General features: G+C 39.3%; 2 protein-coding genes across 5 annotated transcripts in view; one reads left to right on the forward strand and one right to left on the reverse strand.

Annotated features, from left to right (window-relative positions):
* Itfg1 (integrin alpha FG-GAP repeat containing 1) overlaps positions 1-6,685 on the reverse strand; it is a 147,158-nt gene extending 140,473 nt beyond the window's left edge. Inside the window, exons 1-3 of one of the 2 annotated variants that reach the window (XM_059264499.1) lie at positions 6,322-6,685; positions 4,596-4,668; positions 1,349-1,494 (exon numbers count right to left, since the gene is read on the reverse strand). In XM_059264499.1, the coding sequence (XP_059120482.1) occupies positions 1,349-1,494; positions 4,596-4,668; positions 6,322-6,526 (424 nt within the window). In that variant the 5' untranslated portion in view covers positions 6,527-6,685. Of the gene's footprint in view, positions 1-1,348; positions 1,495-3,171; positions 3,333-4,595; positions 4,669-6,321 lie in introns of those variants that run through there. The other variant, XM_059264500.1, reaches the window with a different exon arrangement.
* Phkb (phosphorylase kinase regulatory subunit beta) overlaps positions 6,683-24,381 on the forward strand; it is a 206,236-nt gene continuing 188,537 nt past the window's right edge. The window contains exons 1-2 of one of the 3 annotated variants that reach the window (XM_059264498.1): positions 6,686-6,841; positions 8,799-8,904. In XM_059264498.1, coding sequence (XP_059120481.1) covers positions 8,853-8,904 — 52 coding nt within the window. In that variant the 5' untranslated portion in view covers positions 6,686-6,841; positions 8,799-8,852. Of the gene's footprint in view, positions 6,888-8,798; positions 8,905-24,381 lie in introns of all 3 variants that reach the window. The other 2 variants (XM_059264497.1, XM_059264496.1) reach the window with 2 other exon arrangements.

Below are 24,381 nucleotides of genomic sequence, written 5' to 3' on the forward strand. Positions count from 1 at the left end.
GTTTTTGTTTTTTGTTTTTTTATAAGCAGCACTTGCATATGGTACTCTTGTAAATTAAAGGATGATTGGATGCATTAAGATTATTGTCTGTATTCCCAAATGTTGACAAAAAGCACACCTAAATTTACCCTTTTTGAATAAAGCTGTCTACTTCTGATTTATCAATTGGCTTTTCAGATAGGCTTTCAAGATTCATGGATGGATATAGCAGACTGACTCACAACCTATAACTTTTAGTACTTTTCTGTACTGGAAAACTAGAAAGCAAAAAGAAGGGTTTGCCAGATATCCTATCATTGCGATGCTAAAATAATGTAAGCCTTGTTGTGGTGATTTGAATAGTGTGGCTCCCACAGACTCACGTGTTTCAATGGTTGGCCCATAGGGAGTGGTACTACTAGGAAGTGTGGCCCTGTTGGAGAAAGTGTGCCACTGTGAGGGTGGGCCTGAAGTCTCAGGTGCCTAAGATAGGCCTACTGTTGCATTCACTTCTACTGCCTGTGGAGCAAGATGTAGAACTCTCAACTGCCTCTGCAGCATCATGTCTGCCTGCACTCCACCATGCTTCCCACCATGATGAAAATGGACTAAAGGTCTGAACTACAAGCCAGCCCTAATTAAATGTTTTCCTTTACAAGAGTTGCTGCGGTCACAGCGTCTCTTCACAGCAATAAAACCCTAACTAAGACACTTGCTAACCAGACAGACTGTGATTTTTACAAGCATGTGTGGTAAGGGAACGTCTACAATTCTACTACCCCCATCTTTGTGTTTGCACACTGAATTTGGCAGTATTAAGAGGCCAAGTGCACCATTCATTTTGCTGACGAGACTATTAGCAGAACTGGCATCACCTGAGCAGCTGTTGTGCACCTGGCCACTTCTCATAGCTAAAGGACACAGTACCTTCCTTAATGTCCTTAGGATTGTTCCCTCAAAGCTCTTAAGTTTGTTTTTTTTGCCTCGAGACAAAGTCTCACATTTAGCTCTGACAGGCATGGAAATCTGAGATCTACCTGTCTCTGCCTCCCAAGTGCTGAGATAAAGTTGTGCATCATACTAGGCCTGAAGTGAATTCCTTAGTTACTCCAACAACACTAAAAAGCTAATAGGATCTCTTCTTGAAGCAATCAAGAGTAGATTTTGCTCTCTAGAATGGACTAGGTTAGTTTGCAAAAGAAGTTTTTTTTTTTTTTTTTGCTTTAAGAAGTTTTTACTAGAACATGAGAACAGAATATTCCATTGTTTTGAGAACAACAACTGTTACATTTTCATTAAGAATATCAGGTATGTTTTCAAAATTTACCCTTTCCAGTCAATAATAAATAGTAAAAAATTTAAAACTCACTTAATGTTTGATTTTGTCCCCAGAAGATAACAGCTCCTAATTCATTGTTGCTATGATTTTGGGGAAAATATGTGAGCAGGACATCCATTTGTGAATCCCCATCATAATCACCAGGGACTACACTTGTTACTAATGCACTGTGACTCCTAAAGGAAATAAGAATTTTAAAAATATCAAAAATTTATAGCAGAAAAGGACATCTATATATTTACTATGCAAAATATTTTCAATTCAAAATTCAAGATTTAATAGAAATAATTAAATTTATTGTTTCTTTTGTATCTTATGCCCCCTTGAGTGTATAGATCCTTCTGGTCTACAGAAGAATTCATAATGAATGGAACATAGAACAGTTTCTATATACTACCGTAAATCTGAAGTACATCAGTATGTTCAAGCACTGGCTCAGTGGTAGTGTTTGTACAGTACAGATGAGGCTCTGAGTTTGACTTCCATTGTTACTAAGCATAAGCAAAATGAATACAAGGGGCTGGAGAGATGGCTCAGCAGTTAAGAGCACTTGCTGTTCTTGCAGAGGACATGAGTTAGGGTCCTAGCACCAACAAGGTGGCTCAGAACTATAGCTTCAGTTCCAGGGGGATCCAATGCCCTTTTCTGACTTCTGAGGGCTCTTGTATGCACATGGCGCACTTATAGACACTCAGGTATATACATACATATAAAAATCAATATTTAAGAAAAACAAAAACAAAACCACAGCACAAAAATTTATTTGAAAACATGGAAATAAACACTAAAGGTTAAAAATGGTTGCATCTGAGAAGAACAATAGAGTGCAGGAATAAAAAGACAATTATTTTTACTTTCAAAAATATTCTAAATGCTAATTAAAACAAAAGGCTGAAGAATGCTGGACAGCGGTGGCGCACGGCTTTAATTCCAGCACTAAGGAGGCAGAGGCAGGCAGATCTCTTTGAGTTCAAGGTCAGCCTGGTCTACACAGAAAGATCCAGGACAGGCTCCAAAACTACACAGAGAAACCAAACTCTGTCTCGAAAAAACCAAAAACCCAAAACCAAAAAACAAAAACAAAAAAAAAAAGGCTGAAGAGATGGTTCAGTGGTTAAGAAAATGTCCTGTTCTTGCAAAGGACAGGAGTTTGGTTCCCAGCACCAGGAAGGAAGGGCAGCTCACAAACAGAAGCCCACTCTGGCCTCTGAAGGCACTTGCACTCATTCACATGCCCATGAACAGACATACAGATAGAGACAGACAAATCTTAATCTTCAAAAAATTAAAATAGCAATTTCTAAAATTTAAGAATATAATATTGTATTAATTAAAAGCAAAATTTGTGGTTTTGTTTAAAGTTAATAAAACTAGCCGGGTGGTGGTGGAAAGGCCTTTAATCCCAGAATTCTGGAGGCAGAGACGTGTGGATGGATCTCCGTGAGTTTGAGGCCAGCCTGGTCTACAGAGCTTTTCAGGACAGGCGCTAAAGCTACAGAGAAACCCTGTCTTAAAACCACAACAAAACAAAATAAAAAAATAAAATCCAAGCCCTTTATATCTTATGTATTTCCTTGGCTTATAATTCTCAAAGGAAAAAACACCTCACTTTCAGGTGTTTAGTTCATTTCTTATATTTATCCATTTCTGTTTTTCTTACTCCAAATACTCATGGCATCAATTACTCCAAAAATATTTCTGAGAATAAATTCTTTTTCATTCATTTATAAATTTCCTCCCAATGTTCTGTATTTAAGGCCAATGTTTGACAGCATTCTGTGATTAAATACTGTTGGATTTGAGCACTAGAGAGCCCCACAGGGATGTGAATACACAGAGATGGTAGTGCATGCCTTCCTCAGTTGCTTGCCACGTTATCTTTTGAGACTGGGTCTCTCACTGAATTGGAGGGATCTGTCTGTCAATCTTGTCCCCTCTATCCCAGAGGGGAATGCAAATTCAGTTCCTCCTGTTTGTGAAGCAGGTAATTTACAGAGCCATCTTCCTATCTCCTCTGCAGTAATTAAAAAATACATTACTTAGTCTATAATCCCAACTCATACTTTATGTAAATAACAGGTAAACCAATATAAGTACATTTTTCATAATGTGTCTTTTGTACAACATATACTGACTCCTCTTTTCTCACAGAATTGAATTCAAACATTTACAGTATTCAGGAAGGATGCTAGTCTGCTCTGACTTCCTTTTCCCAGACTATTATTCTCCCAAGAGTCTCTAACTTTTCTGTCAATAAATCTTCTCACTCATTTGCAAAATGCTGTTTTCACTTCCATCTTTTGTAAATGCTATGTACTCAAACTTAAATACTATCAAATAAATGTTATTCAAGCTATGTTGTTAAGCTTAAATCTCATGACTGTCTGGAAGCTGTAGCTTTGGTTTACACTGACCTATCTCTTTCTCTATTAGCTGAGAGAGAGCATCCAACTTGCTTCCTAGAGTTCCCACAACATGTTGGCTCACTATCATTGGGATCAATGTTTCATCATAGTCAACCATGAAAAAGGAACGACAAGAACTATTATTTAAATCACATTTTAAAAATTAAGATAATTTCAAAAGCTTGATCTCAGTTCTGTCAAAATCAGTATTAAAAATTCACCATTAGATCAAAAGGAAAAAATAAAAACAAAACAAAACAGGACAGGTCATTGACCTTTCTTCCACATGCAAAATATTTTTAAGATGGTGAGACTTTAGTGAGGGATCTGCTTCTGCGGGAACTATCATGAGATACAGTTCATTGAAGAAAGCATATTAATTTGCAAGGGAATGAAGGAAGTTTATACAGAACAGACCTGGATCCACCAACAAAACTTATTTTTGTAAAGATAGATTATTTTTAAATTTTATTTTCAATTATTTATATGTATTTCTCTCTCTCTCTCTCTCTCTCTCTCTCTCTCTCTCTGTGTGTGTGTGTGTGTGTGTGTGTGTGTGTATGTTGACACCACAGTGTATAAGTAGAGCTCAGAGGACAATTTACAGCAGTCAGTTTTCTTCTTCCACCATATGGATCCTGGGTATCAAACTTAGGTGATCAGATTTAGTAGTGAAGTGTCATCTCCCCAATCTTTATCATGTCTATTTTATTTATTCATTTTGAACAAACTGCTCACTACTCAGACTCCAGAACTAGGAACTTTGTGTCACAATACCACAGCTGAGCAGAACTGATTTCAGATACAACCCAAGCTACAGCATATTCATACTATAAGGACTAATATTTCCCAAAATAAGCATTTGTACTTACTTCAAGGATACCTTTACCTTGGGTTTAAAATAGGGTGCACTCTGATCTGCTAAAAAGACGATTAAGTCATTTCCTAAAAGAAGCAAATAAATAATTTTAGAAAAAAAGGTCTTTGGTAAATCATCCAGTCAGTGCTTAAAAATTTCTAGGTACTGTTTCTATAAGAAGACTTTTATTCTAATCTAGTCAGAGAGCACTGTCAAGGATACTCACACTAATGGAATGTAGGAAAGGGAAGTATGGAAAAGCATACTTGTTCAAGGCAAAGCAAAGCCATGGGATTCCATCAAGAGGCTGGTGGGCTAAATTAAAAGAACCATCAATATAAAGAAGACATCTTAAACTATCCTCTTCTACACCGAGTATGAGATCCTGGTTTGATCTGCAGCAATGCAGAAAACACACACACACACACACACACACACACACTCTACCACCACCACCACCACCAAAACCCTTATTCTTTACTGTGTTTTACAGTAGTAAAGCCTTACTTTACTATAGTTAAGCCTTTGTGTTTTCCACATCCATTCAGATCTCCCTTATAGGAGGCTCTTTATTTCATTACACAAATTCATCATGCCAATGATTCAGGAATTCCTACTACATATTCTTCTCACAAGTAATAAGGAGACAATTCAACACATAAGCAGAAAAAGCAGAGCCCCCCAAACTTTTCTCCTTTGCTTGCTGTGGAACTACCTTCTGCATGGATGGGTCCATGGAACTCAATGCTCACTGGGCCAGACTTTCAGAAATACTTAATCAAACATAGGATATCTTTAAAGTTAAGGAGAGTCTCTGGATCCAGTTTGGCCGGATTACCTATATAGGTTTGCACCATTCTTACAATACGGGTAATTATTCAAATACAGGGAAAACAAGTCTATAAGAGGTTCTTCCGTGCTGGAAAGAGCCCTCAAAAGTCCGTTTGGGATCCTGCCACTCAGCTCTGTATCAACTTTTAACTTTATTCATGGCCTTAGTCTTTAACCAGCACCTACTAATGAATGTACTTTGTTAGCATCAAATTTTAACTTTCTGAGAAAGTTATTGAACTTTCAAGAATGGCAAGTTGGCCAAAAGTGATGTGCAAGCCTACAGTGATGAAGTGTTGAAGACTACAGTAATAACCAAGGTGAGGAAGGGTCAGATGTACTCTAAAAGACCAGGCAGATCATGCTGGAGAAGTCTGCGTTTATCAGCAGTTAACAAAAAAACGCTTGTGTGAGTTGTGGAGTGTTTGGTGCCTTTGGAAGGCACAGTGCCTTCAAAGAAACGTGGATCTTAACAAAAGGAAGGGCAGATGAACTGAGTAGTAGTAGAGGCAGTACATTTCTCATAAGAAACTGTCAAGTTACATCTTTTCTGACCAAAGAGGGCGGAACACTGGACAAAAGAAGGGAAAGCAGAGGCCAGATACTAAGGTTCTCAGGAATCAGGAAGGACTTTGTCAGGCAGGTGAATATTCACCAGGGGAAGGCTGTAGGCTGGCTGAAGGGAGGCAGGCTGGTGTGTACCTAAGCTTCAGGAACTGATGGTAAAAACGCGCGGTGATTGGGTCAACCCGGGGTTGATAAAAATTGGGGACAGGGAAAGCTGTCAAGGATGATGAAGATAAAAGGGAGAGCCACGAGGCTGGGAAATGCAAGAGGGAGGGTAACCGGAACAAGGGGGCGTGGGTACACGGGAGGGGCGAACAGAGGGAGGGCCGGCAAGCACTGACTTTCCCGCAGCACGAAGAGGTCCGTCTGCTTGTCGGAGTTGAGGTCCCCGAAGGCCGCCAGGGTGCCCCAGGCCTCCGCCCCAAAGAGCTCGGCCGTGACGTTGTGCAGAGCCCGCGCCGGGGCAGGCCCAACGCCCAGCAGCGCGAGCCCCAAGAGCAGCGGCGCCAGCAGCACCCCGGCGCTAGGCAGCAGGCCTGCCGCCATGGCGCCCTCGGCCCGGCCGGCCTCCGCCGCGCTTGACGGCAGCCGCAAAGCACCGTGCGATCGGCCGACCGAGAAAAGATTCAGGGTGCGGGCTCACGGGCTGCCCGTCTCTGCACTCTCACGCTCGCCTAGGGCTGTCCCTCCGACGACCAAGAGGCCAAGGAACCAGGGCGACGTCTGGCTGGCAGCTCACTTCCGGCCGGCGTGCCTCCCGACAGTGTCGCGCGCGGGGGCGGGGCCGGGCGGGCGGTGCTGACTGGCAGCCCGGGCGGTGGGCACTGCGCGATGGCGGGGGCGGAGGGACTCATGGCCGAAGTAAGCTGGAAGGTCTTGGAGCGACGAGCCCGGGCTAAGCGCTCAGGTTTGGCTGCCTGTGACAACAACCTTGCCCCTGAGGGGTACAGTGGGTGGTGCTCTTCCTTAAGTCCCCTGGAGGGAGGCAGATGGGCTCGATCATGGGGAATCAACTTGTGTCCCTAAGTTGTCTTCGGAAAGCAATAGGTAGCCCTGGCTGTGCCCCGATCTTGTTCCCCCCTGTCCTCCACTCTCTATGCCTCGCACTTCTCGCATTTAGAAAACTTCCGTGTTTCTTCCCCCAAGTTATTTCCTCTTCAAAATTAGCGGCAAGCTGACTTCTCCAGGAAAATTGCCCCAGTGACAAGTTCTTGGGAAAAGAAGGGCGCCCTACCACCACTCCTCCTCTGAAAAAGTAGACCTTCATTTTTAGTGAGATCCTAAAGAGCGGGCGACTATTCTTGTGTTATTTCTTATGTCCCCTTCACATTCCTCAGTAATTTTGAGCCGCACACAGTTCTGTGTGTCAGGAGTTGAGGAAAACAGGGTTTGGGCCACAAAGTAAGTTAGTGTACAGTTAGGGTTCAGAATGTAATTGGCCACTTCCAGAGCCAAGTGATCCCAGCACCTGTAGTTACCAGTTGTGGTTCCCAACCACGGAGGTCAGAAGATGCCAACAGTCCAAGTGTCCTGAACTGACTTGTTCAAATTGCAAAGTCACTGGCGATTTAAGTTAGTACTCCTGGTTAATAACTCCTCGGAGAGCCAAGTTTGAAACTGCTCCCATTTAAAAATGGATAGAATCTTGAGCAAAAACTGTGTCCTTAAACACAAGAGATGGTGGAATGACATCTTCAGTCAAGAACCTTTCCCTTTTAAGAGAGTGAGGAAAGACTGTGGAAAGTACCAATTTCATTCTGGTTTAAATCTTAAAATCCTTGTGTTTATTTACTTAGGGCTGTAGTGGAACAACCACATGAAAAGTTGAGAGAATTTCTCAAAAAGTAGTTGACTTCAGTTTAGAGTCAGAACACTTGAAACAGTCATGGAATATTTGTTTCCTACTTTTTCTTAAAATTTTTTATGTCATAGGAATATTGACTTGATTACTAACTGTGTGGCTGTGGGAGTATAAATAGTGTTACGGGGTTGTCCTTCCTGGGCAAAGAGAATAACTAGTCTTCCAGGGAGGTGAACAACGCCCCCAACACGTATTTTTTGCAACATAATTCCTTTTAGTAAGCATATAGAGTCTATTTTCTCTTCAAGTCTTTGTTTTACTCAAAAGCATGTCACAGCAGTAAACTTTACTTTGAAAACCTTACTTTTCTTAATAGGGTAAATTTTGTTTAATTTTGCTATTGTTGAATGCAGTTTCTTAAACCAAGTCCCATGTACAAGTAGTTACCTGTATAGTATCATTTTCAAATGTTCCTGTATGTTTAATTTATAAGAGTAAAATTTAGATAGAAGTAAAAAAAAGTTAGCAATTGAAACAAATCTTTAAAATTAGTTTGTAGTTTCTGATTTTCAGACTCTGACAAACATAAACAAAAAAAAAACCCTCTTGAACCACATTATTTACTCTCTGCTTATTACAAAGAATTAACTTGATTCTGTTTACAACCTTTAGGAGCATATATAAATAGCCTTGTTTGAAACATAAATTAACCTGTTGCTGGGATAGACTCCTCTTTGGAGTTCTAAGCATTGTTACATAGTAGCACAACAACTTTATTATACAATAAAGGATGCTACTCATGAAATGTTTCTTAGTAAGTGGATATTATGTTTCTGTCTGTTCGTGTAAGCAAACTTAATTTACCAAATAAAGGAAATCAAATTTTCAAGTCCTAAAAGATGAACTAAAGTTATTTAATGCTCTTCAGTTGTCTTGTGCACATTGCATCATGCTAATAACTGCTCATACTGCTTTCAATTAATCTAATGCTGACTGCTTCTAACCTTCACTAAACAGCTTTAAAATTGGTGTAGTTTAGCCTGCCACGCTTATGATAAGAGTCAAGTTGAAATGGCCCACTCACCTGATGCAGCCTTCTCTTCACCTGCCTTGTTAAGGTCTGGTAAGTGTACAGACCCCAAAAGGGTCAACTGATCATTTTATATGTCGTCGTTTCCGAAGGCTGATGTCACTATATGGTATCTTTTATTTGTTTTATTTCTCTTTTGGTGGACCCAACTTTGAGTACCATTTCAATTCATGTTGGGCTTATGTTTCCATTGTGTTTCGAATGTGTCTTGTGGTATACAAGGAAGACAAAGGGTGGAGGCCCCGTCCTGACAATTGCAAGATATTTGACCAAAGGAGGTTTCTTAGTGCCTGGGAACTTCAGTTGTCAAATGATTAAACGATTTTTGTCCATTTTCTAGGTATTGTAGTGCACATGGATTCAAGTGTCTCTGTAGTGTGGTATAAATTCCTCTGGGTACATGCCCAGATGGTAGATTTATTTTTAGGTTTTTTTAGAATCCTTCAGCCTTATTTCCAAAGTCGCTGCATTAGTTTATACCCCCACTAGCAATTTATAACAGTCCTGTTTATTAACATTGATGGCAGCATTTTTTTTTTTTCCATTTGTGATCTTGATGATGGCCCTTTTGACTGGGGTGAAATAGAATCTCAGAGTAATTTTAATCTGCATTTCTCTTATGTCCAAGGATGTTGACTTTTAAAAGGATTTCTTAGACATTTATAATTCTTCTTTTGAGAGCTCTATTCTTGTTTTGGTTCCATAGCCTGTGTTTTAATTGGGTTGTTTTTTGGAGTTAAGTTTTGGGGTTGTTGGTTTGTTTGTCTGTTTGTTTGAGACAAGGTTTCTCTGTGTATCCCCTGGCTGTCCTGGAACATGTTCTGTAGACCAGGCTGGCCTGGAACTGAGTGATCCATCTGCTTCTGCCTCCCAAGTGCTGGGATTAAAGGCATGCACCACTACCGCCCAGCTAGAGTTTAGTTTTTTAAGTTCCTTGTATATTCTAGTTACTAATTCTCTTCACTCAATTAACTGTTTCTTTTGTTGGGCAGAAAGCCTTTTAATTTCACGAGAGCCTGTTTGACCATTGTTGGTCTTATTTCCTATGCTATTCTGAAAACTTTTACCTATCTGTTAAAGTATACTTGTTGCTGTTTCATCTAGCAGTTTCGGGATATCAGGTCTTATATTGAAATCTTTTATAGATTCGGAATGTAGTTTCATGCAGAGTGAGATTTAGGGATCTAGTTTCATTCTTCTACAAGATGATGTCCAAGTTTTCCAACCATCATTTGCCAAGACAATCTTTTTTGTCTAATATAGGTTTTTGGCTTTTAGTGGAAAGTCAGGTTGCTTTATTTGTGAGAACTTGTATCTGGGATCCTCTATTCTACTCCACTGATTTATATATTTGTGCCAGTACCATTCTGTTTTTATTACTGTGGCTCTCTGGATTAACTTGAACTCAGGAATGGTGATAACTCCTATATCAGTATTGCTTTGGCTGTCCTTGGTGTTTTGTTTCCCTATAAATTTTAAGATTGTGTTTTCACTGTCTGTGAAGATAGTCCTCAAAATCTTGATTGTGATTGCATTGAATTTACAGGTTACCTTTGGTGGGATGGTGACTTTCATAATATTGTTTCTTTCAGGCCATGAACATGGAAAACCATACCATGTTCTAGTGTCTTTCTTAATTTTTTCTTCTGTGTCTTACAGTTTTCATTATAAAGGTTTTTTTTTTTTCATTACCTTAGTAGGGTTTATTTCCATTCATTTTATTTTTTGGTGGCTATTGTAAATGAAATTGTTTCACTGGTTTTTCTTTTAGTATGTTTGTCATTGATATATAGGAAGCCTATTGATTTTTGTGTGGTCATTTTGTAATCTGTCCGTTTGCTGAGTATCAAGCTCTATTGTTGGAATTAGTGTCTCATGTGTAAGATTGTACTGTTGGCAAAGAGTGATATTTTGACTAATATTTTAAGCCTTTACTTGCCTCTTAACTTCTTTCTCTTGTCTTGTTCTAGTTAAAACTTCAGTTACTATAGTAAATACAGTGGAGATACTGGACATCCTTGTCTTGTTCCTCATCGTAGTGGGACTGCTTTGAGTTTTTCTTTATTTACTATGATGTTTGCTGTAAGTTTGTAGTATATAGCCTTTATCTTGTTGGGATATGCTCTCTCCATCTATAACCTGTTCATATCATGTATCATGAAGCAATGTTGGATTTTCTTGAAAGCCTTTTCTGTGTCAGAGGTCAGAGAGGGTATTGGATCCCTTGGAAACAGAATTGCGGATGGTGATGATGCTGGGAATTGAACCCAGGTCCTCTGGAAGATCAACCATTGTACTTAGCTGCTGAACATCTCACCAGCCCTGATTGCAAGTATTTTATTGAGTTTTTTTGCATCTATATTTATCTGGGAGATTGGTTTGTAATATTTTGTTTTGAGCAGGGTAATACTGGCTTCATAAAAAGAGTTTGGAGGCATTCTTACCTTTTCTATGTTGTTCATTATTTTTTCTCTTTTCCCTCTTAGACAGGGTCTCACTATGTATTCCTGGCTGGCCTGCAACTCACTATGTATACCATACTAGCTTGAATTCACAGAGATCTGCCTGCCTCTACCCCCTTTACTGCTGGGATTAAAGGCTTCACCACCATATTCAGTTCCTTTCATTGAGTCTGTATCTTCTCTCATTAATTTCCACTCTCATCTTAATTATTTCTTCCCATCTACTGCTTTTGGGTTTGGCCTTTTCTTATTTTTTTTCTAAGGCCTTACAGTGCATTATTAAGTTATTTATTTGAGAGCGCTTGTATTTTGATGTTGGTATTTCAGGCTACAAACTTTCTGTATAGATCTGTACTTATTATGTTGCATACTTTTTGAAATATCATGTTTTCAAGTTTATTTCATTTAAAAAAGATATTTTTAAAATTTTTTGCTTGATTTCTTCAGTGACCAAATTATCATTCAATAGTGTGTTTTTTAATATCTCTATGTTTGTATACTTTGTACATGTTCCCTAGCTTTTGATTATTGACTTAATTCACTGTGATCATATTAAATAAGGTTGTTATTTCACTTTTCCTATATTTGTTTAAGTTTACTTTGTATCCTGAATTCCATTTGCTTGGAATATCATCTTTTTCCTGTCATTTTATTCCAAGGTAGTTCTCTATCATTGGAGGAAAGATGTGTTTCTTGGATCTATGAAAAGATCTTTTAGTCTGTGTCTTTTTAAGAAGGAATTGAGACCATTAATATTTAGTTGTTTTTGAAAGATGTGTGTTTTTGTCATATTGATACTTTTCTCTAGTCCTTCTTTGATTACCTGCCCTGATACTGTTTATTTTTCCTTGTGGCCTCTATGTGTGGTTATCTTTCTTTTGTCTGACGTACACCTTCCAGTTTCCTCTGTAGAGCTGGCTTAGTGGTCACAAATTCTTTGTTTTTATCATGGAAAAGTTTTTATTGCTATATCACTTATAAAAGATAGCCTTGCTGAGTATAATATTCTAGATTGGTAGTTGTGGTCTTTCAGAACTTGAAACATATCTTTCCCAGCCCTCTGGCTTTAAGACTGTCTAACAAGTATCCAGATGTTCCTCCAATGGGCCTGCCTTTTCATGTGACGTGGCCCTTGTCTCCTGAGCTTTCAGGATCTTTTCTTCATTTTGTTTTTAGTGTCTTAATATGATATGTCATGGGGAATCTCTTTTCTGTTCCTATGTATTATTGCTTTGTGGGCCTCTTGTTTGTAAGGCATCTCTTTTTCTAGAGTTAGGAAATTTTCTTTTATGATTTTATTGAAAATATTTTCTATGCCTTTGTCTTCCAGTTTTTCTCCTTTTATGCCCAAATTTGTAGGTTTAGTCCTTTTATGGTGTCCCAAAACATGTCCCATTCATAGAGCTAAAAAATGTGATCATTTTCTGTGAATGAATGATTGAGTTCCTCTACCTTATTTTCTAGTCCTTGTGTTCTATCTGGTTCATTCTGTCAGTAATGCTTTCCACTGAACTTTTTATTTAAGTAATTGAAAACTTTCATTTTACTTTGTGTTTTTTTTTTCAGTAATTCTCTTATCTATTGAATTCAGTTTTCATATCCTTAATTGTCTTCCTTATTTTATTTACCTATTTATATTTCCTTGGACTTCAGTCAGTTTTCTCCTATTCTCTCTTAATTTGTTCAGATGTTAGTGCCTCTTTAAATTCTTTGAACTGTTTGTAATTGTTCTTTTAAATTCAGTGTGTTTGATTTCATCAAGTTGTCCTCTTAGGGGACCATTACTATGGTATTGGTGCTTTTTGTGGGCAGCATACTATCTTGGTTTTTTGTGTTGCTTGTGTTTTTCTGACGAGTCATGCTTCTGGAGTAACATTGTCTGTTGTGTCTTTTGCTATTTGTATTTAGCCCACTGAGTCAGACCTTGATATGAGAGGCTGGAGGAGGGTAGGGCGGCTGGACTGGGTAAGGGTGCTGTCTTACTGGGTCTTGCCTGGGCTGTTTTGGAGTGTCAACTGAGGAGGCTCTAGAGGTGGAAGAGGAAGTTAGAGTAGAGAGAATGCTTTGCAGATCCATGCTTAGGCCGTGTCTTCTGTAGTGGCTGGGTAGGAGGGGACTGTGGGGCAGATGAGAGGTCACAGAGGTCAGGGTAAAGGGTTACCTGCCTAGTTCTTCACTAGGTCTGACCACATTTGGTGATTCAACTGGAGCAGGCTCCTGGGGCAGGAAGAGGGTCACAGTTATAGAAACTGTCTTATCTGATTTGTGCTGGGCCAGTTTTCATATGTGGTGCTTATGCTAGAGCAGGCCCTCAGGGGTGGGGAGAGGTCATAGGTTGTCAGGATGTGGGCCTTCCTGTCTAGGTCCTCCCTAGCCTGGACCATGTGTAGTGGCTGGTTGGAGCAGGCTCCCAGCTCAGAGAGGGATAGCATTTGGTAGGAGTGGAAAGACTGCCCTTTTTTCTTTCACTTACCAATTTTTTATAGATTTATTTTTACGTGTGTGTGTGTGTGTGTGTGTGTGTGTGTGTGTGTGTACACGTGTATGTACACGCTTGGGTCACCTGCAAGAGTGGTGTACACTAACTGCTGAGCCACCCTGTCTAGCCCAGGGCGTGCAAGACTACAGCTATGTGGACTCTACTTTGCCTTCACCCTTCCCAGGTTTCTGGGGCTGAGCATAGATTGACAGGCTTGCACAGCAAGTGCCTTTGTCCACCGCACCCTCTCCTTGACCCCTGGTTTTTTGTTTGTTTGTTTGTTTTTGTTTTTTGGTTAGTTGGTTGGGGTTTGTTTGTTTTAATTTTTAAGCAACAGGCTCTGTTGTTTATCTTGGCTTTCTTACTAAAGAGTGAAATTTTTTAACTACTGAATTTACTCATTACTCCAGGGGAAATAGAATGCTCAAGAAAGTAGAATTATATTTTAACATTACACAAAGTGTTTGAAGATAGCAGACCGGAAACTTATTAAATCAAATGCATCAAAAAGCAAAGTAGAAAAATACCAAACTTCAGTATTATCCATTTTACAGACTAATTCCTTGGCTAATGCTTTGAATGTTTGCATTTTGATGAGATTCATTTCACCAAAATTTACAAGGCTATAAAGAAGTGTATAGACATTTATTTGTTAAAATAATATCTCAGTTAATTTGCATCTATAATTTACTCATTTAGAAGTTGCATTTGTGTTGGAAATTGGGTGTTTTACATTATTATATTTCCATGGACATTGTCTTTGCAAGAGAATTCTTTATTGCATGTTTACATTAATAACCTATTTGAAGCATGACCTAAGGAGAGAAAATAGCAAATTCTGTCTAGCATCTATGGCTTGTGTTAGAATCATCTGGACTCCAAGGGGTTCAGCAGCCCTGCCCTGTTCTGTTGTATCTAACACACATAACCACTCTCCTGGGCTGGCTCCTCTCCATTCTGGCAGTTTTTCATAGGAGATGTCCCATGGTCCTGGCTTGGGGACAGAAACATAGTTCCATGCTGTCACCTTCAGAAACTTAGGAGTTTCCCTAATCTTTTAGGGACTTTGGTCAAGTCAGACAAAACAAAAATTCATGGCATTGATTAAAGGAAAGAATCTCAGACCTTGGGAGTTTAATGCAATAGTTGGAGATTTTATTAAAGGCAATTTAATGCAGACTTTAAGCATGAAGGTAAGGAGAAAAGAGATGGGCTGGAGGAAGGCAAGAAGCACATCTGAGAGCATGGATGTGGGCTTCTGGGAGTGGGGGTGGGAGGTTAGCTCAGAGGCAGAGGCAGAAGTAAGGCATATCCAAATGTAGGGGTGCCCTCCTCTAGGGGGAGTCACAAAGAATCACAACTCAACTGTAGGTAGGACTCCTGAAGCGAGTGTTGCAGAGAGGAAGACCTACTAAAGTGTGGGTAGGTTTCATTATGAGAAAGTCAGAGAGCAGGACATATCCAGATTTAGGGGTGGGCTTCTCAAGGGAGAGTTGAAATTAATTGCCTTGGCATTTAGCCACATATACCACTTTTGGTGGTTCTCAAGTTATGTGTCAGCAAGTTTCTGAGAAACATTTTTCCTTTTTCTCTGTTGGTAGGCAAAATTATGCTGCAAGCAGCAGGAAAATGTGATAGAATTCAGCTACTATCACAAAAGCTACTACTTGGAAAAGTCAAGGACTTTTTTGAAGGTCAAGCTATGGCTTAAGAAGTCTTGGTGATATTTTAGCTTTTGTATCTATAAAGTTGGTTATATATTATATATAGTTAGTTAATACAGTGATTTTCTTGTAAATGCTGTGTGTGCTTCCAAGAACTCCTAACAGTGTATTTACCTAAAATATCTATCAAGCATCTAAGGCCAAATGAAACAACACTTGTCTCTTAAGTCAGGCGGATAGCTTTATTTCTTGTACGATTTAGAGTGAAACCCTCCTTCTTATACAGCCTTACTAATAGACCCCTAACTTCTTACCTAACCATTTCTAGGAATGTAGACTGCTCACATAGATCCCCTTCTTGATATACTAACTGATTGTTAGCTCTCTATTGACCTCCTCCTTTACCACTCCCATTTTGGGTTGTAAAAGAGAGCCTCATGGTCACTGCCTGAGGAAAATTCTTACCTACCTTTGTGACCCAGTAAGAATTCAAGCCTGGCGACCTTGCTGACAAGAGGATTGCTATTGCTTGAGTTTATAATTGGATTCCTGAGAGACTTGGGGAGAACTGAGAGAATAAGGAGACAGAGAGGAGGAGAGAGAGAGGAACAAAGAGAATGGAAGAACTAGATGGGGTAAGAATTGGAGAGGAATGAACTAAGTAAGATGGGGAAGAATTAGATTGAAGGGCTAAAAGAGAGTACTAGAGGAACAAGATGGAAGATGAAGGAGAGCCAGATGGGAAAGAACAAGATGAGAAAGAAGGAGATGAGAGAAGGGCTAAAATGGGAAAGAACAAAACGGATGAGAACCTAGATGGGCAGAACTAATATGAGAGAATTAAGATAGAACTTAGGACAGCAGATAAACATAGAGAGAAATCAGGCAAGAAAGGAGCTAGGCACGAGAGCAGAATAGAAGCTTGTAGAGAGAGAACTGATTCAGAATAATAAAGTGTGTGGACTAAGGAGTTTCGTGTGTATAGATTCATTTCCTAACATCAAATATTAATATTCAGCTGGTTGTAGATTCTTCCCAGAACCTGGGAGGGGACTATCGAGGGGCTGGACCCCCATAGTCCTCGTTAAGATTATAAGATAGCTCTAAAGATGTCTTAGATAGTATCTCAGTTTGCTTTATATTGCTGTCGTAAGGACTGAACACAACTTGGGGAGCAAAGATTTATTTCATCTTATATGTCATTGAGAGAAGTCAGGGTAGGAACTGAAGCAGAGGCTTGGAGAAATGGTGCTGACTCATCTACTCCCTGTGACTTACTCAGCCTGTTTTCTTATACAATCCAGGACCACCCACCAAGGAGTGTCACTGCCCAGAGTGGGCTGGGCCTCCTACATCAAGAAAATGCTTGTCAAGCTGGCCAATGAGAATTAGGATGAATTGAAACTCCTCTTCCTGGGTGACTATCAGTTGAACAAAAAACTAGCCAGCACTGTAAATGGAAGTTTCAGTACCACCAACAACTCCCAAATACCTGGCAGGCCTTCCCAAATTATCACACAGAGACTTATATTAATTACACATGCTCGACCAGTAGCTCAGGCTTATTACTAACTAGCTCTTACACTTAAATTAACCCATAATTCTTATCTATATTTAGCCATGTAGCTTAGTACCTTTTCTCAGTGCAGATTCTCATCTTGCTTCCTCTGGATCTGGCTGGTAACTCCTGACTCCGCCCTTCCTCTTCCCAACGTTCTTTGGTTGCCTGCCTATACTTCCTGCCTGGCTGCTGGCCAATCCGCATTTTATTAAACTGATTGGAGTGACAAATATTTACAGTGTATAAGAGGATTATTCCACAGCACAGCACAGACAGAATTATAATGTTAAGGTAAAGCAAGGAGTCACTAAAGGTATTCAAAAGGTCTATTACATGTCCTTTCCCTGTAAATAGACTCTGCAGTGAGATAACTAGAAAATCATAGGTTTATTGGCTAGAAAGGTAAAGGCTTACACAGTTGTTGATTATGCTGGATCAGTTCCTGTTTTACTGCTGGTGAAAGTTTCCAACTAGACTCCAAAATGAGAGGTTCCTTCTCATGTATCCACATTTTCCTATTTTTCTGATTTATTGGCTTCTATGACATCTTAGGGTCTCCATGGTAACTTTGACTTCACCTTCATGGGTTTTTGCAGTGGCCTGTCAGGGCCTCTTTGCAATTTTACAATTTTACAAGTGGCTTTTGCAGTAGAAGACTTTCTTTGAAATGCCTTAGGTAGAGTATTAGGTATCAGTTACACTAGGTTCAGATCCTAGTAGATGTGTATGTAGGTTCTTCAGCTGTAACCAAAGTTGGCAATGCCTGTAGATGTCTGTCTTAGTAGTCTACACTGCAGAGGTTTGTGGGATTTTCCTGCTAGTTAGGATGTAGCTCTTTAGGTGAAGGGGGTTTGTTGGAGTCTCTTAATGCTTCCTGTCTAGCTGGCAAGCATCTCATCAGTTCTGTACATGTCAGATCTACTTAGTAGGACCAGGTAAGCAAGGCTCATTTGTTGTCACACTGGAGGCAGGATTTCTATCAGTTTAGAGGACTATATAGGGGTGAAGCCACAATAACAGGCCAGTAGCAATGACACAGTGTTCCTTTCATGGTTTGAGGGACAGGTGGGGACTACACTGTGCTGGTGGATCCCAGTCGAAGTCTAATCAGTATGTAATGGCTTGTGGTACCTTTGCATGGTCTCATGGCCAAGCTTCTCAGGAAAGAACATCCAACCGCTCTGGTACTTTGGGTATTGGAGGTGGGGTAGGGGGAGGCATCTAGTTACTTCTTGGAGACTTGAGAGGCTAATGTACTTCTTATGAGTGTCCTGGATGCTTCTCAAGCCACAGTAGAGTTTGTGAACTGCTTGGCAGGTTTTGAAGACTGAATAACTACTTCTTCAAATATCAGCAGGCACCAGCAGGCTGCTTGGGTGCAAGTGGGGACTTCAGGAAGGTGGGTATCTTTCTAGCTGCTTTTTCAGATGAATAATTGTGGCAACTAACCCTTGTCACTTCTGAAAATCACAGTATCTTTCTAAATGTATAATTGAAACACCCCATTTTAAAATAATCCCATTTTCAATTTTTCAAAAATATACATCATTGGTCTTTAACTTAGTAGAAGCTTTTTCCCCCTGTCATTAATAACTTCATACAATATTCACAGTCATCCTTTTTGGCCTTTAACAATTCAAGTCTTAGCTCAGGAATGAATTTTGCAAATACATAGAGCTTGGTTGTAGAGCTTAACATCCATACTGTTATTTGGATTATATATCAAGACTTATCACTCAAGCTGAGAGTTGAGACTGTAATAGGTAGCTGATCTTTATCATAAATTTTGTAGCTTCTTGGTATATATTGAAAACATATTCCTCCCAAATGGTTATGTTTCTTACTATATTTCTTCCTGTTTTGTTTTAGTAATTGAATCACTAAAGAACTTTATATGAATTTTGATATAGTCTTCTGGCAGTTAGACTATAATGTTGATTAGTTCTAAATAACTGATTGTATATTGTATTGGTAAATTGCATGGTCTGTTTGTGTTCATTAAGAGGCTGGCTCTGCATATGGTGTTACCCTCCTCCTTCCTCATTTCAGATGCAAGCATGTTTTTCTCCAAGTGTCCTCTAAGACCCCTTCTCCAGGGGACAGGCTGGCTTCTGGCTCCTTAGTAGGGAAAGAGAAGAACTTAATAACACCCCAATATTAAAAATACTACATTATTGAGAATAGCAAGATATAGACTGTTTCCAAGAAGTTACAATTGTTTTTATTCTCACAGTATAAAAATGCCTGTGTTGCAAAAGAGAAGGAGAAGCTAATCCATGGAGAAAAAGTTCTGTGGGGAACTCTGGCTGACTGCCTCAACTTCCCCAGCTGATTACTACAACTTGTTAAGACCCTGATTTGAGGATGCTACCTTTGTCTCTGTGGCAGTTTGAATAAGAATGGCTCACATATTTGAATGCTTAGTCACTAGGGAGTGGCACCTTTTAAAAGGATTAGAAAGATTAGGAGGTGTGGCCTTGTTGGAGGAAGTATGTCACTGGGGTTAGACTTTGAGGTTTCAAAAACCCATGCCAGGCCTAGGCTCTCTTCCCTGCTGCCTGTGGATCAGGATGTAGAACTCTCAGCTACTTCTCCAGCACCATGTCTGCCTGTGTGCTGCCAGGCTCCTGCCATGATCATAATGGATTAACCCTCTGAAAGTGTAAACAAGGCCCCAATTAAATATTTTCTTTTACAATGGTTGTACTGGTCCTGATGTCTCTTCACAACAATAGAACAGTGACTAAGCTAGCCAATTGGGTTACCCCAATCATGTCTGGATATTGTAAAACCCTAATTTGGGGATATTTTGCTCTTTATTAGTTTCCATCTGCTACATGCTGTTTGTTCTTTTAGTTCTGCTTACTGTACCCTTAAACTCAGCCATTCAAAACTGAAAACACTGATGTCTCAGTAGGCAGAGAACACTGAAGGTTTAGTTGCAGCTCATAAGCCCATCAAAAAGCATGAACCTAGCTTGCTGCTTTCAATTCCCTTCTACAGAGTGTTTTTAAATTAGGTTTAGCTTTCAGGCCAATTAATTATTTTTGCAATTCACATCTGAAGTTTTAATGGCCTCTGATTTAGAATGATTTTAGTCTAATTTTTCTGTGCTGTGTGACTGTCTTGTTCATGAGTTTTCATCTGAATAAATGAGTGGCAGTTTTGACACTTCAACTGTTAAGGAGTCTCCAGAATAGCTCAGTGGGTATAGCTGCTTGCCACACAAGCTTGGAGACCTGACTTCTGTCCTTGGAACCATGTAAAAGTGGAAGGAGAGAACTAACTCTGTAGAACTGTCTTCTGACCTCCACACACTTGCTATGGCACTTGTGTACATACATATTATGCATACATAACATACATACATACATACATACATACATACATAATATGTTTTTAAAAAACAAGGACAAGAGACTGCATCTCTAAATTTAATGCAATTGTTGATTTCAGATGTTTTGATGTGTTTATTGATATATTTTAAGGATAGAAATTTTGCCATATCTCAAGTAGTAGTCTTTGCCTGTCTTTCTTATAACAAGTGACTTTATTGTTTACTTTCTTCTTGTCCTTGTGATTGTGAGCCTAGCCTTTTATGGTGAGCCCTCTGTCCAGCCCCGTTTACTTCCTTCTTAAACAAAAGTATTGTGTGAGCATCTGAGCATCCTGTTGCTAGATGGTTCTAAGAGTGCTAAGTAACACTGTTGGACTTCAGCCAGTTGAGGGCTATAGCTTTTATTAGGCATCATCTGGAGAACCATTGTAAGAAAGCCCGGGTTCTACAGAAAATCTACTCTGTATCATGAGGTTTGGTGACTATAGGAAATATATGTATGCCTTGTGGACTGACATTTCTCTTAACCCTGCAAACATTCATGTTTTCTTATAGTTCTTTAAAATGTATCTTACTTTGAATTTTATTTAAAATCCTACTTATATATAATTTTGTTTGGTAATCTGGAAAGTATTGATAGAGATTGTCTTAGTTAGGGTTTTCTATTGCTGCAATGAAACAACATGATCAAAAAGCTGATTGGGGAGGAAAAGGTTTACTAGGTTTACACTTCCAAATTGCTGTTCATTATTGAGGGAAGTCAGGATAGGAACTCAAACAGGGCAGGAACCTGGAGGCAGGAGCTGATGCAGAAGCCATGGAGGGGAGCTGCTTACTGGCTTGCTGCTCATCATGGCTTGCTTGGCCTGCTTTCTTATAGAACCCAGGCCCACCTGCCCAGGGATGGTACCACCCGCCATGAGCTGGTCCTCCCCATTGATCACTAAATGAGAAAATGCCTTACAGTTGGATCTCATGGAGGCATTTCCTCAGCAGAGGCTCCTTCCTCAGCTTGTGTCAAGTTGACACATCAAAGCAGCACAGAGATCTTCAGTTGTTATTGCTGCCACAGGAGTTTTTAAATTCAAATCTGGCCCTTTTAAACATGGCTTAAGTATGTTAACTTTTAAATGTGAAGGCCTTTATCTTTTATTTGTATTAAAGTGCTTTTAAGGGGTTCATTGATAGCAATTTTTTTTCATGTTAAACATTATTAATATAGAGATATTTAAAGTTTGAACTTATTTTCCTAGTTTGCTTTGTGGACTCTTTTTATGAGAGTTTTTAATCTGCTTTTCGTATCTATTCAGGGAATATTCTCTGGTTACATAGTTTATTTTCATGAAAATATATGGTGAGGCCTGATTAATTACCTACTTGATTCTAATTTTCAGTAGACTTTCAGCTCTGATAATAGTTGTATGTTGAGTGACTACCAAGTTAGAAAAATCCTAGCAGAGTGTAAGGTTAATTACTATAATTTGAAGGAATAAAAAGCTACTTAAGGTTTAGAATTTAATAAATGGTCTATCCTGTTCTTATTTTACTGTAATATATTAGAAAAACATTGCCCCTACCATCCAGATGTAATATAAGAATCCCTTGTTTTCTTTTTTAAAGAAACTTTACCTTTTAAATATATATATTTACATTTTTTCCTTTGCTTTGCATATCTGATGTCATTGTCTTAATTCAAGATTATTTTGACTAGAGATGGACCTTTATTCCTAGGGTTCAGTTTTTCCTGTTGTCTTTTAATGCTAACAGGCCTCTTTATAAAATGTGGCTCATTCGACCCACTGGCTCTCTGTTAGCTAAAGGACAACATGTAAATGTATTACCTGCTGCTTAGCGTCTTTGGGTCTTAGACTTCTGGATGCTTTCCCAGTGTCTTCTCCATATATTCTCCTTTGACTTCTATACCTTTATCGTGAGTTTCCTTGTGTATTAAGGAACGTTCCTCTATAAGTTTGGTGCATACCATATCTTTTTTTTCTGCTCTGTGATTTCTTGTCTTATGTGTTTCTTGATAACACCTCTGTACCCTGGCTTTCCATTTCTACTTGTTTCCATGACAGTTTTTCTATGATTCTTTTATTTTTATTGTCACTACATTGCTGTTAGATAGTGACTTACATGTTTTCTTTACTAGGCTGTGAAACCCTTCAGGGTTAGGGCATAGATCTATAATACTTTTGTATCAAGAGTGGCTGGTATAGGGTGTGATGCAAGGGAGTCTCAAGTGGGATAGAAATGAAAGTTAAATGAGTTAATGAAGCATGCTGAAAATTTAATGTGATTTTTCTACAAAATGAGCCTTCTTGCTGTGTTGCCTAATCATTTAACTTTTCCTATTTGTTGAATTTATTTTCTTTAGTTTTTGAGTAGGAAAATGTATTCTAAGTAAAAATATATTTTTTCTGCTAGTGATTAATGCTCAAAAAAGTGCAAAGGTCAGGTTTAAAAAAAGAAATGTAGGGGGCTAGGGGATAGGTTAGTTGGTAAAGTGTGTGCTTTACAAACGTAAAGGATCTAAGTCTGGATCCCCAGTATCCACATAAAAGCTGAGGTCAGTGGTGCTCCTCTGTAACCCCAGTGCTGATCAAAAGGAGACAACTGGAACCTTGGAGCTCACTAGCTAGCCATTCTATGATGTTCCAGAGGACCTGGGTTCAATTCCCAGGCTGTCTGGAGTCCAATCAGAGAGGAGAGAGGGGTCATGTGTTTCCTTCTTCCTTTTATTTGTTTATTTTTTATACTGGCATGGTCAGATACCAGTGTTGCTCTGATTGGTTGATAAATAAAGCTAAGCTGCATTGGCCTATGGCAGGGCAGGATAGGGTTGGGCAATACATTCGAACTGAAGACTAGATTGAAGAAGGGTGGAGTCGGGGGAGATGTCAGCCTGCCGCCCAAGGAGCAGCAAAATGCCAGCAGACCAGTAATGCCACAGCTATGTGGCAACTACAGATTAGTAGGAACAGGTTGAATTAAGTTGAAAGAGCTAGCTAATATAAGCTGACTCATAGGCCATACAGTTTGTAAAGAATATAAGCCTCTGTGTGTTTACTTGGGACCAAGCAGCCCAAGTGAGACATGGATGAAGTGGGAGAGATTCATCCTGACCACAATGCAGGGCAGGATGGAGAAACTTCTGCTTAAGATCCTAGCTGAATTCATGAAGTCCACATTCAGTGAGAAACCCTGTCTGGAAAAATAAGACAGAGAGCAATTGAGGAAAACACCCCCGATGTCCATCTCTGGCTTCTCATACATGTGCCGGCACATATGCATGTGCATTCATGAAAACTCAGCTACCCACTCACCTGAACACATATTATCATACACACGAATGTCCTCCCCAAAATAGAAAAGTAAAAAGTAAATGCAGTGAAGGCATTCCTAGCCTAAACTATATAACTCTCATGTCTTTTACCCCTTTCTTAAAACATGAAACAGTCACATGTGTTTGGTTTTGTTTTCCTAAAAGGGAAAGTGGGAGAAATCTCTTAGATTAGTTATTAACATTGTTATCAAAACTTAAGTCACTAGTAGCATTTTTATTTCATAAAGAGGTCAGAACTATTTGAAAGGCCTTATCTATTACAGGGCAGACTTCCCTTCAAGTAACCAAGAATTTAAACATGGCATTTAAATATAAGGAGTCTGTTAGTGGAAGAAATGAACTGATACTCTTAAGTGAAGTGGGGAAAACTAGCACCCCCAAATCTTGCGATCTAGATAGCTTCATCTCACCACATTCCCAAATATGCTGCTATACATGAAATTTGGTTCTAGAAAAGCCTTAAGCACAATGTTAAACAATCCACTAGAGAAGAGCTGTTTTTATGGTAGACTTCTTCAAATCTGAGGTTAGAATACTTTTATAATTAACTTCTGAAAGGCAGGTCTTTTATTTTTGTGCATTGCAGTTGTCTTAATTTTTCTAAAGTAGAAATAAGATGAACTAAAATCTAGTTAAAGGGGAGGCCCATCAAATAAAATAA

This window comes from Peromyscus eremicus, chromosome 5, assembly GCF_949786415.1.
Source record: "Peromyscus eremicus chromosome 5, PerEre_H2_v1, whole genome shotgun sequence".
Lineage (NCBI taxonomy): Eukaryota > Metazoa > Chordata > Mammalia > Rodentia > Cricetidae > Peromyscus > Peromyscus eremicus.